Raw genomic sequence first — 22921 nt, forward strand, 5'->3', positions numbered from 1 at the left:
CATACACACGTCTCTGCGTATGTGAATTTCTCCTGCATATCCGTTCTTATATGTTACTATATATTTGAATTAGATGCCTATATGGCGTTTCTGCTGTTAAACTTCTGAACATTAATGAGCTATAAATACGTTCTTCTCCAACCACCAGACCCGCAGTTAATTTTATAGGCTATAGCCCACTGAATAATATAATAAATATAGCGACAATATGGGCTTTGTAATCAAATTAGTAATTGTGAAAGATTTATAATCATGTTGGTTGGTGAAACGCTATTTGCTACACATCATATATTAATTATCATTATTTATTTTATTAGATTTGCACTTGATATAGCGCTCATCTGATCGGCTCAGCAAGTTTTTAACTTTACTTCAATCCTGATCATGTTGCAAACCCGGGTCTCTGGATCAATGCCTTGATCAGTCACTGTTTGATCATGAATGCTAATTGTTCATTCCGTCCACGGAAAGCAAAGTACATTTTACCTTTCGTCCAAAATTGCCAAGCACGAAATACGTGGGAATTTCGTGGGATAAAATGCGAATTATGTTCACGAAATGTGAATTATATTAACGACATGGCCAGTTTGAGTGACAAAATACTCATTATGTGGACAAATGCGTTTTGTGGATGCATTTAAAATACTTTCGTATGTCACCACATCATTTCTCTGCAGCGGCTCCTACACACAGACACCTATCGCACACCAGTCGCCCCAGCACTGAGCGATTGGCCACGGCTCTCAGAATATCGCTGCTCAGCCAATCAGTGCTGGCCTGACGCACAGGACGCAGAGACGTGCTGTTGAGATCTTGGGAGGAGTGCGCGTTGGCGCGTCTGCGGGCTGCGCTTATCCAGAAACCCCTGCTCTGCGTCGCTACGCAGAGACGCATACGCGTACCCACACAGAATTATAAATCGGCCTTTAGTCAGTGAGTTCATTGCGCGCAGATTCCTGGTTCGGGGTCTCTGTGCACACTCTGGACTGGGGCAAGAGCAGCACTTTGTACTCCTCAAAAAAACAAAACAAGAACAGGTATTCAGTTTTCCTGATTTCTATAAATAAGCAGCTAAAATGCACATCGTTTGTCGTGTGGACATATGTCAATCTTGTCTCTAAAATATAAAAGTGCATACACACGACCGGGGGGTGCACGGTGTCATAGCTTGTATTCACCTAGAAACTCCTACGTCAGTGGTGGAAACAGCTGATTTCCAATACAGACGCATATTTCTAGCAGGCGCACAAATCGAGAATTGTGCATCCTCACCCATTTCAATTACAGAGACCCACCGAAACAGATATGTGATTGACAAGCACCAGAAACCGTGTCTAGTTTGCAAAATAATGTTGGTTGATATGTGTTCTTCGTTGGTGATATGTGGTTGTGAAGTAAAGATGTTTGAGTCCAAATCTGCCTGATTTCATTGAGATTTTGAGCTATGTTTCTTGACTTCGAAATGACTCAGAATTACGCATTTCAGATCTCCAATTGTCAAAATCTTATGGGGGAGCACCCACAGACCCCCGACCCTGAATTACTCAATACACCCTGCCCTCATTTTTCCAACACAAATTTTGTGCAGTGCACAGCAGTTTCTATTATGTTTATCTATATGACTACAATAATCTTTAACAAATTAAAATTTAAGTGGTCTGAAACCGTTTTAATACTAATATATACAAGTATTTAAACATTTGTTTTGTACTTTGTCAAATGAATGTACTAAATATAAGCAATGGGGTATATTACTAATTCACAGAATTGTGTGTGTTGGAAAGGGTCATATGAAGTTGTGACACCCCCCCCATGTCTGGACCTTGACTATAGCTTAACCAAGAAATTTGGACCCTGAAACAAAATAATTGACCCCTGGTGTATTCAAAAGATTTAATAATTTTTTGACGGACAAATGCCAACCTTTCTTATCCGATAAAATTGTATTTCTTTATATAAAAGTGCCAAACTGAATAAACGAGCTAATTCTGGTTTGTTGAGCACATTTTGAAGTTATGGAATTTGTTGGGCTCCTTTGATGGAACTGTGTAAAACTTGGGTATTGTAATGCTGTAGGATATAACTCAATTACAGTTTAATTTTCCTAATAAAAAGACTGTTCTACTCTTAATATGTTGTATTTATATTATTTCCTTTAATGGTTACATCATTCCTATATTTGATACTGTCACAAAGGAGAGGGCACAGGCCTATAGAAAGATTTTATTGTCATCAGATGTAGCTTTGCACACTGCCAGCATCTAGACTGATTTTGATCAGCATTTTAGTGTTCATAGCAGAGGGCTCTCTCAACTTGTTATATTTTACAGTTTGTCAATTGATAAGATTTTGTAGGCTTTGCATACACATGTGCACCCTTCGAAAGCCTGAAACCACAGAGCCCCCCCACATAACAAATCCCAATTTAACCCCTGATTTTAGGGTTTTTGAGGTTAGTTTGGGTCTAGTTCACCATAAATTCAAGGTGGCTGCCCATAGCAAGCAGATGACATTTTCAGACTGTCATAACTTCCAGAGAAACTCCCGTCAAGAGGTGCCTCATCACCCCGAACCAACAATAAGACCAGTTCTTCCACCAAACTTCAAAGTTGTAGAACTAATCACTGACATTATTGACCCTGTTTCTGCTCTCAATAAAGCTAACAACTGTGAGTAATTATCTCTTTCATCAGGTGTGGACTACCCAAATATGACACTGAGTCTGGTACACTGTCTACATAGAGTGGTTCTCATGCTCTGATATCTACTGCTTTTGTAACCCTGATTAATGTTGGGTTAGCCAGTTACATTTGTGGACATACATGGCATGATGGGGATGTTCCACTGGATAAAAGTATAACTCGAGTGTGCTGGACGATATCTGTAAGAGTCTGGTATTGAAGATGGCCTTATTGAGACAGAGCTGTTTGGCAGGCTGACTCAATTATGTCAGATCATTCCAAGGCATTTTAGTTGTTTCCCATGTCATCAATTCCTTGATGTAGGATGGCTTCTGGTTGTGGCTCAAGCAACATATTATGTGAATTGGAATTTGTAATATGTTATACCTTGTACTGCACTGTATTTTAGCACTTTGTATTGCGCTTATATACTCAGCAAAAAAAGAAACATCCCTTTTTCAGGACACTGTATTTTAAAGATAATTTTGTAAAAATCCAAATAACTTTACAGATCTTTATTGAAAAGGGTTTAACAATGTTTTCCATGCTTGTTCAATTAACCATAAACAATTAATGAGCATGCACCTGTGGAACGGTCATTAAGACACTAACAGCTTACAGACGGTAGCCAATAAAGGTCACAGTTATAAAAACTTAGGACACTAAAGAGACCTTTCTACTGACTCTGAAAAACACCAAAAGAAAGATGCCCAGGGTCCCTGCTCATCTGCGTGAACGTGCCTTAGGCATGCTGAAAGGAGGCATGAGGACTGCAGATGTGGCCAGGGCAATAAATTGCAATGTCCATACTGTGAGACACCTAAGACAGCGCTACAGGGAGACAGGAAGACAGCTGATCGTCCTCGCAGTGGCAGACCACATGTAACAACACCTGCACAGGATCGGTAAATCTGAATATCACACCTGCAGGACAGATACAGGATGGCAACAACAACTGCCCGAGTTACACCAGGAACGCACAATCCCTCCTTCAGTGCTCAGACTGTCACCAGTCCTTACCAGACATCACCGGCAACAACGTCGCCTATGGGTACAAACCCACCTTTGCTGGATGTGATTCCCTGCAAGACAGGAATGTCAGTGTTCTGCCATGGCCAGCAAAGAGCCCAGAGACACTTCCTCACACAGAGAGTTGTCACAAGCTGGACCAAACTCCCCAGAGATGTGGTTGAAGCAGAAAATTTGGGAACATAAACTGGACGTGATCAAATTGTCAAATGGTGCGAGTCCAGCGTTTGGCGAGAAACACTGCCGGTGTTTACCTATCATATACATTCATTTATTTTGATTTTGACTCAAGACAATATCAAATCACATTTATTGAATAGTATTTCAAATTATTGGGGAAAGACATTTCATATATTTGTCTAGGTCAAATAGTTTTAAAGTTATGACTATTGGAAAATTTCACCTTGTTGCTATGGGCTGCCATCTTGGATTTTTGGTAACCTATACACCAACTAACCTCAAAAACCCTTCAATCAATGAGGCAACACTGATTTGGTTGAAAAGACACTTCTTATAGATCAAATAGTTTCTTAGTTATGACTGAGTTTTTGAATTTGGCTTATGTATTTTCTGTGGGGTCAAATGTCATATGTTTGAAAATACGCATATTTAACATACATTGCCTTGCGGCGGCCATGTTTTAGCGCGCAGCCACTTGCCTTGGCACATACATTTTTCTTCAATGGCCCATGGCACCCATGTTTTTCACTGGGGCAACTCGCCTTTAACAACCTTGGTAGTACTTTGTACTACTGTCATGTGTACCACTTTGTAGCAAAGTGGGAATTGCAGTTTTGGAGTAGAAGGCAAAAGAGGTTGAATCAGAGAATGCTACATGGCAGACAAAGCATGCGCTCAAGGAACTTCTGATGAACAAGCGTAATAGTGGGGCATAAGGTATGCAAGTATGAAGTGGCATATGCACATGTGATTTGGTTTTGGAGAAGAAGATTTTCATAGGATTTCAATTTTTTTCACAATACGCACTACAGCGGCAGAACCATGTGACCAGCACATGCAGTTTTCACAGCATTTGCAGGAATTAGTGGTGTCTACAAAACTTGCGAGTTTCATGAGTTTTCAGGCATGTATGAGCATTTTAAATTTCTGGCGGAAAAAAAAATAAAATAAAAATAATAATAATAATCCTAACAAAAACAATAGGCTTCAAGGACTTTGTGCATGGAAGCCTAATAATAATAATAATAATGAGAGGCCATTCTGCGCAACAGTGATGTACTACAAAGATCAGCCATAACATTATGACCACCTGCCTAATATTGTGTAGGTCCCCCTTTTGCCGCCAAAACAGCCCTGAACCATCGAGGCATGGACTCCACTAGACCTCTGAAGGTATGCTGTGGTATCTGGCACCACGTGCCCATTGTAGGCACTTTCGGCAGTGGACAGGGGTCAGCATGGGTACCCTGACTTGTCTGTGGCTACGCAGCCCCATACGCAACAAACTGCGATGCACTGTGTGTTCCAACACCTTTGTATAAGAACCAGCATTAACTTTTTCAGCAATTTGAGCTACAGTAGCTCGTCTGTTGGATCGGACCACACGGGCCAGCCTTCGCTCCCCACATGCATCAATGAGCCTTGGCCACCCATGACCCTGTCGCCGGTTCATCGCTTTTCCTTCCTTGGACCACTTTTGCTAGGTACTGACCACTGCAGACCGGGAACACCCCACAAGAGCTGCAGTTTTGGAGATGTTCTGACCCAGTCGTCTAGCCATCACAATTAAGCCCTTGTCAAAGTCGCTCAGATCTTTATGCTTGCCCATTTTTCCTGCTTCCAACACAACAATTTCCTGCCTAATATATCCCACCCACTGACAGGTGCCATGATAACGAGATTATCAGTGGTCATAATGTTACGGCTGATTGGTGTATTTGCATATTTACATCTATAAACATTATTCTCAGAGTTTGAACCTAGATTTAGCCTATGCCTTCCTCTTCTTTGAGAAGAACGGTTACTTCTTACTGACATTTTTAAAATTAAATTTGACCAACAACTTCAGACAAGGTGATTCTTACAAGCTGTATCACTCTCACCAATAACATAAATATGACATATAGCACACTGCGACTGAAGCGGCTTAGAAATAGCATGCATTACAGTTAAAAGTTTCACATAAACAAGCCACCCCTTAATTATTTATTTTTAATTATTTGCTGCTGTTCTGTCGTATTGTTTTTTTTATAAATGCAAAGCAATGGTCTTTCATTGTTGTTCTTTGGAGTGTTCAGTAGAGGGTGCAGCAGCTAGGAAAACAGAGGAAAGTTCTTCTTTCTGGCACAATAAACTGGATGCCAGAAAGAAGAACATTGAAAAATTATTTCTCCTCTGTTTATTACAATCAAGGTCGGTAATACCTTATTTGTTTCTTTAAAAACTCGATTTATGTAATTATAAATTGTTGAAGACTGAGATGTTATGTTTATTATTTGAAGTCTGGCGGTACAAATCGATATTTTGGGTTTAATTTACCGAATTGTTTTAACTATGTACGAGTGTTCTATAGAGAAACATGGTCAGTAAAGAGAACATTTTCAAACAATGTGTTTTATGGGAAATACTTAAAGAAAAGTAAAAAAAATACTAACTGTAAACAGAAAATATGTGTTTATATTTTTGAAATATAACAATTTCTTGATTATGGAGGTGTTTGTCTGCTAACTGGTGCGGTGTAGAACTGTAGGTTTTTATTCATACACGTTCATTAGTGTTAAAAAAGACCGCGAAATGGCAGACATCTATCTCAATGCGTAGGGGTTTTTCTTTTGGTTGTGCAAAAACAGTTGATTTATGTTTATTAACTGAAACTGTGATTGTCAAATTATTGTGAATTACTGTGAAAGTGTGGTGATAGTAATGTTGTTGCTTTAGTATTCAGATTCAAATTAAACATACAGACTTATGAAAACACTTGTTTTGAAACAACAGTAATGTGAAATGGTGTGTATGTGCACAACAAACTGGATGCCAGAAAGAAGAACATTGAAAAATTATTTCTCCTCTGTTTATTACAATTAAGTTGCAGGACCCGAAGGATCTGAAACCTGTAACACGACCTCCCAAAAATAATATGAATGCAACCTGTATTACTACAGAGGAGGAGTGCTTGCCAACTCTGATCCTGGGGACAAATTATAAGCTCAATTAAGGTTTCAATTAATTAACTTGTGTGCAGTTGGATCAAAACCCAGCAGGACAGTGAACCACTGAGCTACATGGAGGATTTATACCTTATAATAGGTTTAAAATATGTGCATTTTATTGAGTTTGGATATTTTGTAATAATATATATATATTATTACTAACATTACTATCACCACAGATAACTCACAGAAAAATATTAACATAATCCATAGATGCATAGAAAAAGCTCCCAAATATAATCTTTAAATAAATACATAACTACACAAAGCTGCTGATTAATCAGCTTCAGGACTCCAAGCACTACTGCTACGTCAGGAGAGCTGGGTCTCATGCCAGCTTGTTGATGCTGGGTTTTAAACCTTTATGTTTAAGCAGGTTTCAATAGGATTGTATACATATTATTGATTTCCACTAGCAATACAACTGCAGGGGATGTCGGCAGTTTAATAATAATAATAATAATAATTATAATAATACAAATCAGTGCAAAATAATACAAATCGTGCAAAATAATTGAATTTAGAATTTAGCTTGGCATGCCCATTTGTTTCTATAACAATTAATTCAATTGCATCTGGTGTAAACATACACATGAAATAATTATATGGGTCAATACTCATTGGCCCTGATCGTGACGTACTTAAATATGCCTGCCTATCACTCCCCCTGACCTGCCTCCTCTGTCTGTGTCAGTCTGCCTGTCTCCTCCTTCTCTGTCACTCCATCTTCTGACTCTGATCATTCCATTTCTATATACTGATTTACATCTCCTAGTACCACATGATCTTAAGCAGAAAATCTATCATCACTGTCGCTATCCCAATTAAAGTTGGAACTCTCTCAAATTCACATTCCCTGCCAAATTTCATTCAAAGTCTCTCAAATTCACTTTCCCTGCCATTTGTCATTAAAATATTATAACTCTCATATTTTTACATCATAAAATTGCTCTATAAATATAATTAAAAATTATTTATAAATATATAAATTGCAATATAATAAAAGTCGCTTATTATTACAGTTAGGCGACTGCCCAGGCACGGCATGCGGTAAGGTAAAATAACTTATAACTCTTAAAAGTGTGCAGATATGTTCATGGTTCCCATAGAACACAGATAGAATAACATATGTTCTATATATGTCTAAAAATCAGTGTCCGTCATCTCTGGACTTCTTAATTTCAAGGTCAAATGTAGATCTGACACCTCGGAATGTGCAGATATGGCATGGTTATTATAGAATGTGGATACAAACCCACCCCCCAAAAAAAAAATATATATATATATATACTGTCTTACAATGATTAGGTCTGTGAATGTTGACCTCTCCTAACAGAGTAATAAGCACATTGAGAATGCAGATAAATATAAACCCATGTAAATGCTTGATTTTAGAATTTTAAATAATGTGCTTGGGCACCAGTCATTACTGCTGGCAGCTATTACTAATTATATTACAATTATTATTATTATTAATAATAATAATCGTATAATTATTATTAAATAGTATCATTATAATCATTGATGTTTATAATAAGGACCACCTAACATAAATTACAAAACAATAACAAGAATTTATAAAATATCACATTCTGAAATGAAGAAACATCACTCCTTTAGACTTGGATTCATGGGAAGATAAATCTGGTGAATTTTTAATGTTTCTGCTATCCAAGAAGCTATGACATGTCCTGAAAACCTGAAAGACAATAGATGCTGGCTTTGGACATCTTGCCATTATTTGGTAAGTTTTACATTTGTAAATGTTTAAAGTTGTCTGTCTAATAGGATCAATCTGAAAGAGTGTGATACATCTTACTTTTACACTATATCAACACAAAGACACATAAAACTATAGTTCCAAAAACCATGGCGGTTTCCTTTTAAATATTAAAAGTTGTTACCATGATAGAACTGAACAGGAAAAAACTGATTTTTTTCTTATAAACTCATCTGAAGACACTGAACACAGTTTAGAAACTGTGATAGGTGACCTTCAAATTGTCCTTTAAGGACATACAATAGCTATGCAGTACAAATGTATCCTTAAGATAAACTCAATTAATGTATTTGGAAAGATTATGCACTTATGGAGAAAATGTACATGTTTATCCTATACAACATAACATCATTAATTAATTAATTGAAATGTGAGATCTAGAAGATAAAAAAATAAAAAAAGCCAGTAGTGTTTTCAGACTATTATAGAAAAAAAAAATCTGCTCACAATATTGTAATAACCGTTTACCAACAAAGACTTGATCAAAATACTTATGTTTCTTGTATTTGTATGCAAGACAGTGATAAAAGATGTATGAATCCTTTGGGTGCAGCAAAAAATACACAATAATCTTTCAATACCTTGATTCTTCTTCTGTGGAGGCTCAATGTCTTCCTCTAATAGTCCTGTATACACGTCTATGGTTCCATTTACTGAGTCCATAGTTTTTCCACTTCTAAATAGTAAAATGATAAAAAATATATATATATTATATACACACATATATATATATATATACACACACACACACACACACACACACACACGTTGGTGCTGCTATCATTATGAGGACTCTCCATAGACATAATTACTTTTATACTGTACAAACTATAGATTCTATCCCCTAACCCTAACATTAAAACCTAACCCCCATAAAAAAATTCGGCATTTTTACATTTTCAAAATAACATCATTTAGTATGTTTTTTAAGCGTTTTGTGCCACCGTTTGTGCATAATAACCTTGTAATTACCAGTTTGTAACCTAAAAAAGTCCTCGTAAACCACATAAACCATCCCACACACACACACACACACACACACACACAGACAGGTGACAAATTAAATGAAAAACATGAATAAATGAGTGGATGAACATAACAAATGCAGATGCATCCAAAGTGGTGTACTGCATGATACAATTAAGCAATTAACATCCTATCATGCTCTGTGGCATGTATGACTTTGAAAGAGGGGTCATAATTGGGGAATGAATGGCAGGAGCTTCAGTCACAAAGACTGCTCACTAGCCAGTGTTCAGGACAAGTGGGCAAGTGCATGTTTGGAGACACCAAGAGAACGGTACAGGCCTGACTGCTTGACCCCTACAGTGAGGACATCCGGAGAGGGTACAGAGGCTCTGTTATGCTGTGGGGGGCATTTTCCTGGCATGGTTTGTTCCCTTAGAGGGAAGGGTCACTGCAAATCATTACAAAGTTATTCTGAGTGATCACCTTTATCCTATGGTGAAACAGTTATAGCCTGATGGGAGTGGTCTCTTCTAGGATGACAATGCCCCCATCCACAGGGAATGAGGGGTCACTGAATGGTTTGAGGAGTATGAAAATAATGGGAATCATATGCTATGGCCTTCACAGTCACCAGATCTCAATCCAATTGAACACCTATGGGAGATTTCGGACCAACGTGTTAGACAGCGTTCTCTACCACCATCATCAAAACACCAAATGAGGGAATATCTTTTGGAAGAATGGTGTTCCCTCCCTCCAGTACAGTTCCAGAGTCTCACAGAGTATATGCCAAAGTGCATTTAAGCTGTTCTGGTGGCTCATGGTGGCCCAACACCTTAGACAATTTATGTTGGTTTTTCCTTTAATTTGTCACCCATCTGTGAGAGACGCATAGCAAATGAAAAGATGCTGGAGGAGTGCTTGACGCCATCTGTCAAGCATGGTGGAAGCAATGTGATGGTCTGGGGGTGCTTTGGTGGTGGTAAAGTAGGAGATTTGTACAGGATAAAAGGGATCTTGAAGAAGGAATTCTATCACTCCATTTTGCAACGCCATGCCATACCCTGTGGACAGGGCGCTTGATAAGAGCCAATTTCCTCCTACAAAAGGACAATGACCCAAAGCACAGCTCCAAACTATGAAATAACTATTTAAGGAAGAAGCAGTCAGCTGGTACTCTGTCTATAATGGAGTGGCCAGCACAGTCACCGGATCTCAACCCTATTGAGCTGTTGTGGGAGCAGCTTGACTTTATGGTATGTAAGAAGTGCCCATCAAGCCAATCCAACTTGTGGGAGGTGCTTCAGAAGCATGGGGTGAAATTTCTTCAGATTACCTCAACAAATTGACAACTACAATGCCAAAGGTCTGCAAGGCTGTAATTGCTGCAAATGAAAGATTCTTTGACAAAAGCAAAGTTTGAAGGACACAATTATTATTTCAATTAAAAATCATTATTTCTAACCTTGTCAGGAATATTTCCTATTCATTTTGCTATATTTCCGATTCAAACTAATTTCATATATGTTTTCATGGTAAACAAGAACATTTCCAAGTGACCCCAAACTTCTAAACAGTAGTGTACACTGATCAGCCATAACATTATGACCACCTGTGTGTAGGTCCCCCTTTTGCCACCAAAACAGCCTGACCCGTCGAAGCATGGACTCCACTAGACCTCTGAAGGTGTGCTGTGGTATCTGGCACCAAGACGTTAGCAGCAGATCCTTTAAGTCCTGTAAGTTGCGAGGTGGGGCCTCCATGGATCAGACTTGTTTGTCCAGCACATTCCACAGAGGCTCGATTGGATTGAGATCTGGGGAATGTCAGCATGGGCACCCTGACTGGTCTGTGGCTACGCAGCCCCATACGCAACAAACTGCGATGCACTGTGTGTTCTGACACCTTTCTATCAGAACCAGCATTCACTTTTTCAGCAATTTGAGCTACAGTAGCTCGTCTGTTGGATCGGACCACACGGGCCAGCCTTCGCTCCCCACGTGCATCAATGAGCCTTGGCCGCCCATGACCCTGTTGCCGGTTCACCGCTTTTCCTTCCTTGGACCACTTTTGATAGGTACTGACCACTGCAGACCGGGAACACCCCACAAGAGCTGCAGTTTTGGAGATGCTCTGACCCTGTCATCTAGCCATCACAATCTGGCCCTTGTCAAAGTCGCTCAGATCCTTACGCTTGCCCATTTTTCCTGCTTGTAACACATCAACTTTGAGGACAAAATGTTCGCTTGCTGCCTAATATATCCCACCCACTGACAGGTGCCATGATAACGAGATTATCAGTGTTATTCACTTCACCTGTCAGTGGTCATAATGTTATAGCTGATCGGTGTATATATGTATATATAGATAGATGGATGGATAGATGTGTGTGTCAGTGTGTGTATAATCATATTGATATTTATATACATACAGAGTTAATATAATCATTCAAAAGTTGCTTCAAGTGTGCATGACAATTTGTAAGTATGAGTATTGGTTACAATATATAGAACATCTGTGATACTGGCATTTTCAATCCAGGTAGCAAGACCAGGGTGTGACCTGGGAAGAAATTTTCAATGTGTAAAGGACTTGGGTATAAAAAATCCTCCCTGGCTAAATCAATCTGGTTAATAATCCAAAGGTTTAAAGTAGTGGTTTTCAACTCGGTCCTGGAGTACCCCCTGCCCTGCTGGTTGTTGTTTCAACTGAGGTCTTAATTGCTTCATTGAATCCTTAATTGAACTAACAAAGCGATATACTGTTATTAAGTAAGACCTCGGTTGGAACTACAACCAGCAGGGCAGGGGGTACTCCAGGACCGGTTTGAAAACCACTGGTTTAAAGAATAATCTAAAATACATTGCTAATGATACTTATATAATAATGTAAGCATCCATTGCATTCTGTATTATTACAGACATTGCATCAGTACATTTATATGTTCACCAAAATAATGTACATAATTTGTCAAGAGAGGAGTTTCTTTTTATTTTTTTTAACACTAGAAGCGCTGAGCCGGTCAGTTTGACCTATTTGGTTATTACAATTTGAATTACTCTGTGTTCCTAAATACACTGCGCATAACCGTTTGTGACTTTTCCTAAATATATGTTTTAAACATGCCTACAGCATTTTATCTGCATAAAGGCGAAAATAAGTTATAAACACAAAATCGGGTTATTTTGACCGGTCATTTAAATACATAATAAATCAAATATAATGCATAATCCTGCCTTCCCTTTACAATACAGTCAGTCTGGCGATTTCTACTTTTCTTTCATGTGCTTGAAAAGCACACGCATTGTAAAGCATTTACAGGTGTTTTATTACAACTGTATTCAGATTGAGTGGATACAGTGATTACCCGCAAATAAACATGGATTCGAAATGGAGATTGTTCACCTGGAGAGGGCTGTCAAAATGCAGTGTGAGGTACGAGCTCCTGCAGGGAAAGTGGAGAAACGTGTCCTGTGTGGATTGTCCCGAGTTGTCAGGTATGCAGGCTAAATATAAATAGCAAATAGTTTATTGAAATACAAAACTACAGTGAATAAAAGCAGTGTATGTTGAAAACAAAGTTTACACGATGTTGAAAATGTCTACTTTAGTATACAATTGTTTTGATAAATGCAATAATTATTTTTGAACTAGAAAATATTGCTTTTGAGCATTATTCCAATATTACTTTTGCACTTTTTTCATTCCCTTATTGTATGCCGTTTTTGAGCTTTTTATTGTAGGCTATATAGTTATTCATGTTTTGACTGCAGTGTGTGTGTTTACAAAAAAGTGCATTGTTATTTACAGCAATAACATTAATGTTTTATGATCATATTTCAATTTAAATACTACATTTGTGCTATGTAAATGATGGATTTGAAGTTCATGAATAAAACTTCTGAGATTTATACGATGGTCATATTGCAGCGGTTACAATGACCGGCTTTGGCGGCTGTAGGTAGTTTGAGATGTCGGCGCTTCTAGTGTTAAAAGATTAAAATGAATGATCTGAAAATGTATGCAGTAATATATTTCAGATCGAATGCAATGTATGTGAGGTAATGAAAGGTTGTTCACAAGGAACACAGTAGTATCAAGAAAAGAAAGATGAAGTGCGTTACATTTTGAATTTAAGTAATTGTCAGTTTGTGAAACTGGTAATCTTTTATTGGTTGACATTGTTCTGTGAAAATGTGCCCATATGAAATAATGGAATTGATAACAACTTACAAATCTCATTTTAGCCTTTTATTATATAATAATTATATTATTAATTTTAATATAATTAAGCAAATTTTTCAGCTTTCATGCAAAATTAATGTAAAGACATTTATCTGTGGTTTCCTTTTTTGCATAGTTGGTATTGTCCATTTCTGATATACAGTTAGCATCAAACACTAAAATCAATATCTAATAGGATAGTTTCCATATCCAAAACGCACACACTTGTTGTGGGTTGAATATCCTCACTGTCGTTAAGAAGTCGTGGCTGGCTGATACTGGCTGATTTTCCTCATCTATATAATTACTATTATTTATTGTGGTGCCATTGTCACATAACAATAACCACCATATATGTAACATGGTTAAGTCATCATTATCACACCTGTATCACAGAATGTATGCTGATTTAAGTAGAAAGCAGAACTATTCCTTCAAGTTAATGAAATCCTTCAATCCTAGCAATGTTTGGCAATGATTATGTACCTGAGCAAAGGAGGTATTAAATCTGTAGGCAGGGTGAGAGGCAGAGGCTGTCCACTTTTTGCAATGTCAACAAGATGCATTGCCAAAATGAACTCCTCTGCTTTGAGCTTCCCATCCTTATCAACATCTGAAAGGTTCCTGAAGACAGTAATAAGGGACAAGGCATGTTAATATTGCACATCCACACATTAGAAACATCAGAAACAAAGTTAGTCTAGAGGAGGCCATTCAACCCATCATGCTCATGTATCAGTGTTACTACATCAATTATGAATGCATAGTTAACACTCACTGAATGGGTAATTCAATCCAGACTTCAAAATAGAAATATAAATATTGAGTGACTGTAGGTCAAAAGTGAATGAAAGGCAAAATATTAATAAACAAAACAATAAAAACATGCAAAAAAGCATTTCCCCTGTCAAGCTTTTAAGGCAACTACCTCTACTAATTATATCATTTGAGCAACCACACTTAACCACCAACACCAATATATTTTTTCATATAGTCCATTCAGATTCTTATTCCTCTTTTTACAACGGTAAATACAGCCTGTAAGCTGCCTTTGTCCAGATCATGGAGCAGCACTAACCAATATGTAAAATTAAACTAAGCAATTTCAATAACAGGTTTATTTTAATAATATGAATTAACAAAGAAATAAAACAATTTAATAAAAAAATAGCAATTCCCCAGAGGATCTGCTATCCTATGACAGCATAAATATGTATGTGGGTTTACATCAACAAAATATAGCATTTTAAATTGATTAAAAAAATTCTGGAAAATGAAGTGTGATGGAAATGTAGAAAATGGTATCTGTCTGAAATTTGATATCAATATTAAAAATATGAAGTAGAGGTCGACACTTTGAACTTTATTATCAAAAGAAATTACAGTATGAACTAAAAATAAATATAAAATAAATATAATAAATAACAAATAAAATAGATCAATTAAAAATGAATGAAAAAATAATAAAAGTCCAAATTCTGGAAAATTGTGAAAATTGGATTAAAAATTGGGGAGTTATGAAAGGTTTTGAAAGAACTGCAGCATTAATTCAACATTACTCTTTTTAGATAATTGCTGAAAATAAACTACAAATAATGAAATGACAGTAATAGCAAACTTTGGGTACTTTACTTATTTTCAGATATAACTGCTACCTGTAGAATGTGTAAATATGTAAATAAATCTGCGTGTGCCTGAGAGGCTTGAGGGCAGAGCTGCCTGCTCACCTGACTGACCTGCTGCTCACACAGGCTCAGTCATGGTGCATGCACTGGCTCTGCTAAAAAAGAGACACAAGACTCGCTTTCCATTTGTAGATTTTTTTTTTTTTAGTAGAAGTGCTTTCATATTTCTCAAATAAACGCATGTAGATGGAAACATAAACACGAGACTGCACTACGCATTGTAGTACTTTTATTTATAGATTTCCATGTCTCATTTACAAGTAATAGAGGTGGCTGCTGTTATTTTACAACCGGATTAGCAAGGAAACATTAGAAAACAATCAATGTTTGTAATCCACGCACTTGATTTACACAAATAAATACGATTCAAAATAAATTATAGAAACGAACAGGTTCATATACAGAAACACAAATCTACAAATAAAAGACTTGTACAAACAGCTCGGTAGAAATTAGAAAAGATAAAAAAGTAAAATAAAATGTAATGCCCTGATTTAAATGCCCACGCCGCTCCGAGTGTACAATAAAGTCATAAGCAATATTTTTTAAATGCAACAATTGTTACTCTTCACTACTAAACAACTTAGGGGACATAAATAATATTTATTGTACTTCCTGATCAAATAAATTATATAATCGCGGTGGAAACGGTGTATTTAATCGGTAGAAAAAATAATCCAGTGGGTAAATTTTGCTCTCTGAAAGCTCTATAATATCCGCAGAATATAAGTGCTAATTAGCTATTTATAATACTGCCACAGACGTAAACAAAGTACCTTCCATTTCATTTTGTGTTTTCAATGATTGACAACTCTTCTTTCAACCAAATTTGTTAAGCGAGCATCCATTTGAATTTCCAGCCAAGCAGTGTCTGCGCGCCGAGCCTAGTCACGTCACAATAAACTCCATGAGGAAGTCAGTGATGGTTTTCATTTCACCACTAGATGCTGTGTGTATCCCCTACAACAAGGATATTAATGTGTACAACCCCAAAAAACTATCGGCCATTATCGGCGTTCATTTTTGCAGTTTCAAAAAGATGTTGTCGTCAACCTCTAATATGAAGTGAGATCTTCAACCCAGCCACATGAAACACGACCAAAATGCATGTGTGAGCAGCTACATGTGATGCAATATGAAAGTAGAATTATTTAATTGGGATTACTTAACAAGATATTAGCATAGGTGCAGGAAAGGGGGTGTTGAGGGTTATGCAGCACCCCCTGGTGGCAGGTGGGTGGTGCACAGCACCTCCCCTTCCCATGCAAAATTAAATAAAAGCAATATATTTTTAATATAAATTATGAAATGAATGAATGACACTAAGCAGTACAGTTAAAATAGTTTTGGGGCATGTAATAAATAAGTAATTGTTGGGATTTAGGGAGAAAAGAGGGATGTTATGCATCCCAGCCAATCATGATGCGTAACATAGACCTGTTTAGGAGTTACCCAAGTTAGACACAGGACAGGTGAGAGAGAGAAAGCTTTTCTGTTGGGATTTCTACTGTGAGACAGTCTTAGCATTACTAATCTTGTTTTTAGTGTTGGCCTAATTGTAGTTAATTCAGTCCAGCTGCTGTGTTAGTTAGAGTAAAAGGATTAAAGGAAAGGTGACCTAGTTTAGGAAAGTGGAGGTGGAGTGAGTGAGTCAGAGAGGTGTCAATTGGTGGCAAGAAGCTCATCACAAAGGTATTTAAGCTAATCCTGGGAAACAGCTGTGCTTAAGCAAGGCACTTAAATTAGGGGACCAACAACTTACAAAAAAATTACTTGCAGAATGATTGCCTTCCTGGATGAACTCATAAAATATTTAATTTGTGAACATTGTCAGCATGATGAAGTGCTAGAGATCAAAGTCAGGGGATCTTGAGGCTCAGCTTGCTGAACTGCACTGTATTAGTGATATGGAGAAATTAGTCAATACGCCCATGACAGAGATGGTGTGCACGCCAAAACCTAGGAGAGTTGAGACCTTAGAGCAGTAAAGTGTAGAGAACTTCTGGGTTACAATAGGTCGTAATCGCAGAAAAGGGCATGCACATCCCTTAGAGCAGTGGTTTTCAAACCGGTCCTGGAGTACCCCCTGCCCTGCTGATTTTTGTTCCAACCGAGGTTTAATTACTTAATTTAACAGTATATCGCTTTGTTCAATTACAGATTCAATTAAGCAATTAAGACCTCAGTTGGAACAAAAACCAGCAGGGCAGGGTACACCAGGACCGGTTTGAAAACCACTGCCTTAGAGACATCCCAAGAGCTAGAAATGCATAAAAGGTTCCAATTGGGATGGCAGTTGAGCACCAGAGCACCATGGTGCCCACTCCCACCCAGAACAGGGAGGTAGTTATAGTAGGAGACTCAATTCTTAGATGTGTAGATCACACAGTGTGTTCTAGTGATAAGGAGACCTGCATAATATCTTGCCTGCCTGGTGCTCAGGTTGCAGATCTCCCTATTCTAGTAGACGGGCTACTGGCCAATGCTGGGGAAAATCCACTGGTCATGGTTCACACTGGAACCAATGACATAGGAAAATGTAGAGCAGAGCTTCTGCAAGACAATGGCGTGCACACCATTTCTCTCATGGGCTGATTGACCAATTCTTCTATATCCCTAATACAGCGCAGATCGACAAGGTGAGCCTCAAGATCACGAACCTTGATCTCTAGGATTTCAACCTGCCGACAACGTTCACAAATGAAGCCTTCTTGGATGAGTTCATCCAGGAAGGCAATCATTCTGCAAACCTGACACTGTAGTGGCCACATGCTTCTAGATGTTACTTTTTTTTATTGTCTCTTTATACTTCTCTTGGTTCCTGCTGCTAGTCAACTGCTTAACTTTTGTCAGTGAGAAACAGCACAGCTCTTTCTCAACAGCTGCTTTAAGTAGCTTTTGTCTACCTACCCCCAATTCACACCTAACTGGCCCCACCTGGCTCCTCCTGCAACAGAATTCCTGCTAGTCCTAGACAGAAACTCCCTTCTACAACACGTTTACTTTCACCAACTCAGCAGCTGAACTGGATTGACTTCAATTTAGGCAAACTACAGACAATGCTAACGTCAATTTAAGGCAAACTTAAAACAAAATGAGCAATGCTAAGACTATTCTGAAACTAGTCAAACAACAAGATGGCTACCTCTCACCTGTACTCTCCTGTCTCTCTCTGTGGCAACTTGTAAATACTTCTGTGATCATTTCTTTGTCAGTGGGCAAACGTACAAAATCAGCAGGGTATCAAATACTTTTTTCCCTCACTGTATGTCAAGTTTGATGAGAGTATTGCACTGAAAAATAGATAAATATATGCAAAAAGAGCAAAGCTGAAATTTGATTCGTCTAGATGTAATGGTGCGGCTTCAGAGTTGTATCTGCAAGTTTTGCATATAAAGTGATATATTTGTTCGTGGTACCACCTATCTAGCACAACCTATTGGTGTTTTGAATCTGAAAGCAATTTCTCAAGACATTATTAGGCAGCCATTAACATATGTAAGGACACTTTGTTAACTCATATGCCTGCATTTTAAAATTACAAATTTTAACTGGTTGATGTCTGCCATTTTTGACTAATACTCTATTTCTATTTTGGAAATTATTTTAATTATTATTATACATCATGTGTATAAGAATTGCCACTGACAGAAAGGAGACACCATCTTTTTATAGAACTATAAGTTTTGACGGACCATTCAGGGGCCACCCCATTCACATACAGTAGTTTTCAAACCTAGTCCACAGCTTGCAAATGAATTTTTTATATAACCCATAGTAGTACAACTGTGCAATTTGGATCATTCAATTTCAAACTCCCTTCCTAAAATATATCATTTTATACATGTAATTTCACAACAATAAGAAATATTACATATCAGAGGAGACCCTTTAGTGAAATTTAGCTAATTTGTATGATTAAATGTAACACAAAATTATCCAAAGATTTCTTAAAGGCTCCGAGATATTTAGTTAAATGACTGAGTAACTTGTTCCAGACTCCCATAATCCTCTGTGCAAAGTAGTGCCTTCTGTTCTCAGATAAAATAAAAGTTTCAAAAGCACTTCTTAATTCTTTTTTTTTTTCTCCTAGCAACATGTTACTAGATAACTAGATAAATATAATCAATAACTTACCAGATTGTTGCTAATTGAGTCTGGGTGAGATTTGATGCAGTAAGAGCATTCCTTACTTGAGGACCTTGAATTAAAAAAAAAAAAAAAAAATATATATATATATATATATATATATATATATATATATATATATATATATATATATATATATATATATTTATATATATATAACATAAGAAAGTTTATAAACGAGGAGGCCACAGTTGAAAATGTGTTTGTACACATTAGACAATACTAAAAGAAAAAATAATGACTGATACAAGAGATTGAATGGTGACATAAGAAGTATGAATTTTAGCTGCATTTCAAATAGCAGGGTTTTCCATTTACATTAATAAATTGCATTATTGGAACTATTACCAACACATTTATTTTGCTGTGATACTAATAATAATGGTGATAAAACAAGAAATGGTGATAAAACAACTGGTAAAGCATTTAAAATATGCTTACAGCAAGGGAAAAATGGGCAATAACATCAAAGATATGCCTTTCCTGATTTAATTGGGAACTGCTTTCCAGAGCTTTGGGGCATAAGAACAGAAGGCTGTCTCCAAAGTGGCGGGACCCACAAAAGACCACATTCAGAAGAGCAGAAGGTCCGTGACGGAAAATATACAGATAAGAGATCAGCTAAATACTGCACATTCAAACCATGTAAAGACTTAAGAATCTTATACTCAATTCGATAAATGACTGAGAGTCAGTACAAGGACTTGAAAACACGATCATCTACTTGGCTACTGATCCTGATATTGGGTAATGCAGATTATCATCATTTAATGCTTTAACTACACTATCAAAAGATCCTAGACCTAAGCACGATGGGCAAATGGCCTCCTCTCATTTGTAAACTTTCTTACGTTCGCAGGAATCCATGGAGCCAAGCAGATTACATAAAGATGGTCAGATTTGTTTTGTTTTGTGATTTACTGAAATATTAGTTTAAATTATATAGGTTAATTTGGGATAACACAAATGTTACAGAGGTCTACTTTAAATGTACAAATCTTTAAAAGGTTTAGTAGCATAATCACAAAGCTATTATCTTCTCTGAGGAATCACTTTTCCCCTCATTGAAAGCTGGATTGGGAGAAATGTGTGAAGTTGCTGTGGTCCCCAAGAGTCTCAAAAAGTAATGTATGTGGTCTCATGAACATAATAGTTGCTATACTGCTACACACTGAAATAGCAATGGTATAGTGAAAAAAGTATAATAAAGGAAGGCTTATTCAGCAAAAACAAACCAATCTAACATGTGTCCCACAAATAACATCCCACTACAGAACTACTTCATTGGTTGTCACTCTGTATAATTTTGACCCTGTCAATAACAAAGTTTTACTAGAAGACATGTAGATATAAGTTCACTAAAATAAAGGAGTAATGGAGAAAATGTAGGACTAACCGATCAGAACTATTTTTTACAAGTCCTTATTTTTGCAACACATTTTAAACATTCACCTGAGAGGTAGCCACTCATGACTTTATCAATGCTGTTGAAAACCTGTCTGTATTTCAGCCGTGAGGACTGAGGTACCCCCCAGTCTATGGAGCCAGTCTTAGGAGAGTTGCTTGTCAGAGAGGTGGTGGAGGATGAATTTGAGCTAGAAGAAAAGGAATAATGATACATTTTTATTATTTATATGCTCAATAAATAAATACATACATACATAAAGTTTACCTGGTGTAAAGTGGAGAGACTAATGAGTTACTCTACATGATTGATAAGAGCAATTGCTGAATAATAGGAAAAAGTTAAGTAAACAGAACCTAAACACCATCTGAATGGCAATGTAATAGACATTGTCCATTGTGTTTGAAGATATGGGAAGAATGAATCCCAATATACTTGTGTTCTACAAATGTGTTGAGTAACACATCAGACCTATGTACTTCTGGTCTGTGTCATTTTCATTTTCCTAAATACTTAAATTTCAGTGATTACAGAAGTTAAGTTTCAGTTCAGGAATCACATTGTTTTCTTTCTTTGAAGAGATTCAGAACAATGATATGATACCCCTGCACAAAAGGGCAGAACTACCTTCTACGTAAATCTTTTTGTGTGACAAACTTTTACGAACCTTCCCATTTTCCACCTTTTTGCAAGGAGAAATGTTCGCAGATGGTGCACAGGAAAATAAAATTAAAATGTTCAGTGCTCACTGATGCTAAATGCTAATGCCTAATTCCACACAGGTTAACCCTGATTATATGCTGCCATGGACTGTTCAGACATTTGTATCAGATATCAGATAAAAAAAAATACAAACAGCAGTTTAACATAAAACCAAATCATTAGAACAGCAAATACAAATGATTAAGCACACAACCATACAAAATAAATAATGCACAGAATAAAACTGCAGATTTCTCAAATGATGTAACAGTTAAAAGTGCAAACTTGAAAACACTAACTTTATACATAGTACTAGACAGTTTACTGTATTGTTTATAATTCAGGTATATTGGGTATTGGGCCTTTGGATAATTTTCCTTTGGCCACACACAATGCAGAATTGCAGCCTTTTCAGAAATCCCAATAATGTAGTCCAGATTGTCTTCTGTGTGACTATTGTGCACCGAATTTATGTATTTTGTGTCGTGAAGGAGTGCACACTACTTGATTGCTTAAGTACAGGGGAACACACACTTCATGACTGATCTGAAATCCTGTGTTGTGGGGATCTGCGACATCTCGCAGAAACGCACATAATCCACCCAGAGAAAAGGTGAACAAACATGGACCTGGACATTTACAGGTCGCGATCATGTATCGCAGATCTGCGCTGCTCCACCAATGGGATCAGTGGATTCCTGCAGATCTGTGCAGAACTGCGGAAATCTGCGCAACAAGAATGCAACTACAAGCCGCTGTTGCGGTTTGTGTTCGTCTGTGCAGACAAACACAAAAAGCGGAGAGAAAATAAGAGTGTGTGTGAAGAGATGGCTGGGGAGGCGAGAGCAATAGCCTGTATACTGTGAGAGAGCTAGTGGTGAGCAACAGTCACAGGCTATATCCATCCCACAGTATTGATATTTTGTGCAGACCTGGGTAAATTAATGATACTAATTGGTATTTGTATTTTAAAAGATTATTTTCCCTGTATTAGAACATTTTTAAATATCCTTTTTAAATATCAAATCATAAGTTATCAATTGCAGTCATGTCATTCAAGTAAATTTAATAGTAATTAGTGATAATAACTAGTAGTTATAATGCTATTATTATAGTTAGTAGTATTA

General features: G+C 37.2%; 1 protein-coding gene across 6 annotated transcripts in view; it reads right to left on the reverse strand.

The window, feature by feature from the left end:
* LOC136738487 (intersectin-2) overlaps nt 1–22921 on the reverse strand; it is a 235780-nt gene that overhangs the window by 113880 nt on the left and 98979 nt on the right. For all 6 annotated transcript variants that reach the window (XM_066698568.1, XM_066698407.1, XM_066698655.1 and 3 more), the window contains 4 exons: nt 21140–21282; nt 19676–19739; nt 14340–14477; nt 9242–9336 (listed from right to left, as the gene is read on the reverse strand). In XM_066698568.1, the coding sequence (XP_066554665.1) occupies nt 9242–9336; nt 14340–14477; nt 19676–19739; nt 21140–21282 (440 nt within the window). The remainder of the gene's footprint in view (nt 1–9241; nt 9337–14339; nt 14478–19675; nt 19740–21139; nt 21283–22921) is intronic.

The sequence above is a fragment of the Amia ocellicauda genome, chromosome 1 (genome assembly GCF_036373705.1).
Source record: "Amia ocellicauda isolate fAmiCal2 chromosome 1, fAmiCal2.hap1, whole genome shotgun sequence".
NCBI lineage: Eukaryota > Metazoa > Chordata > Actinopteri > Amiiformes > Amiidae > Amia > Amia ocellicauda.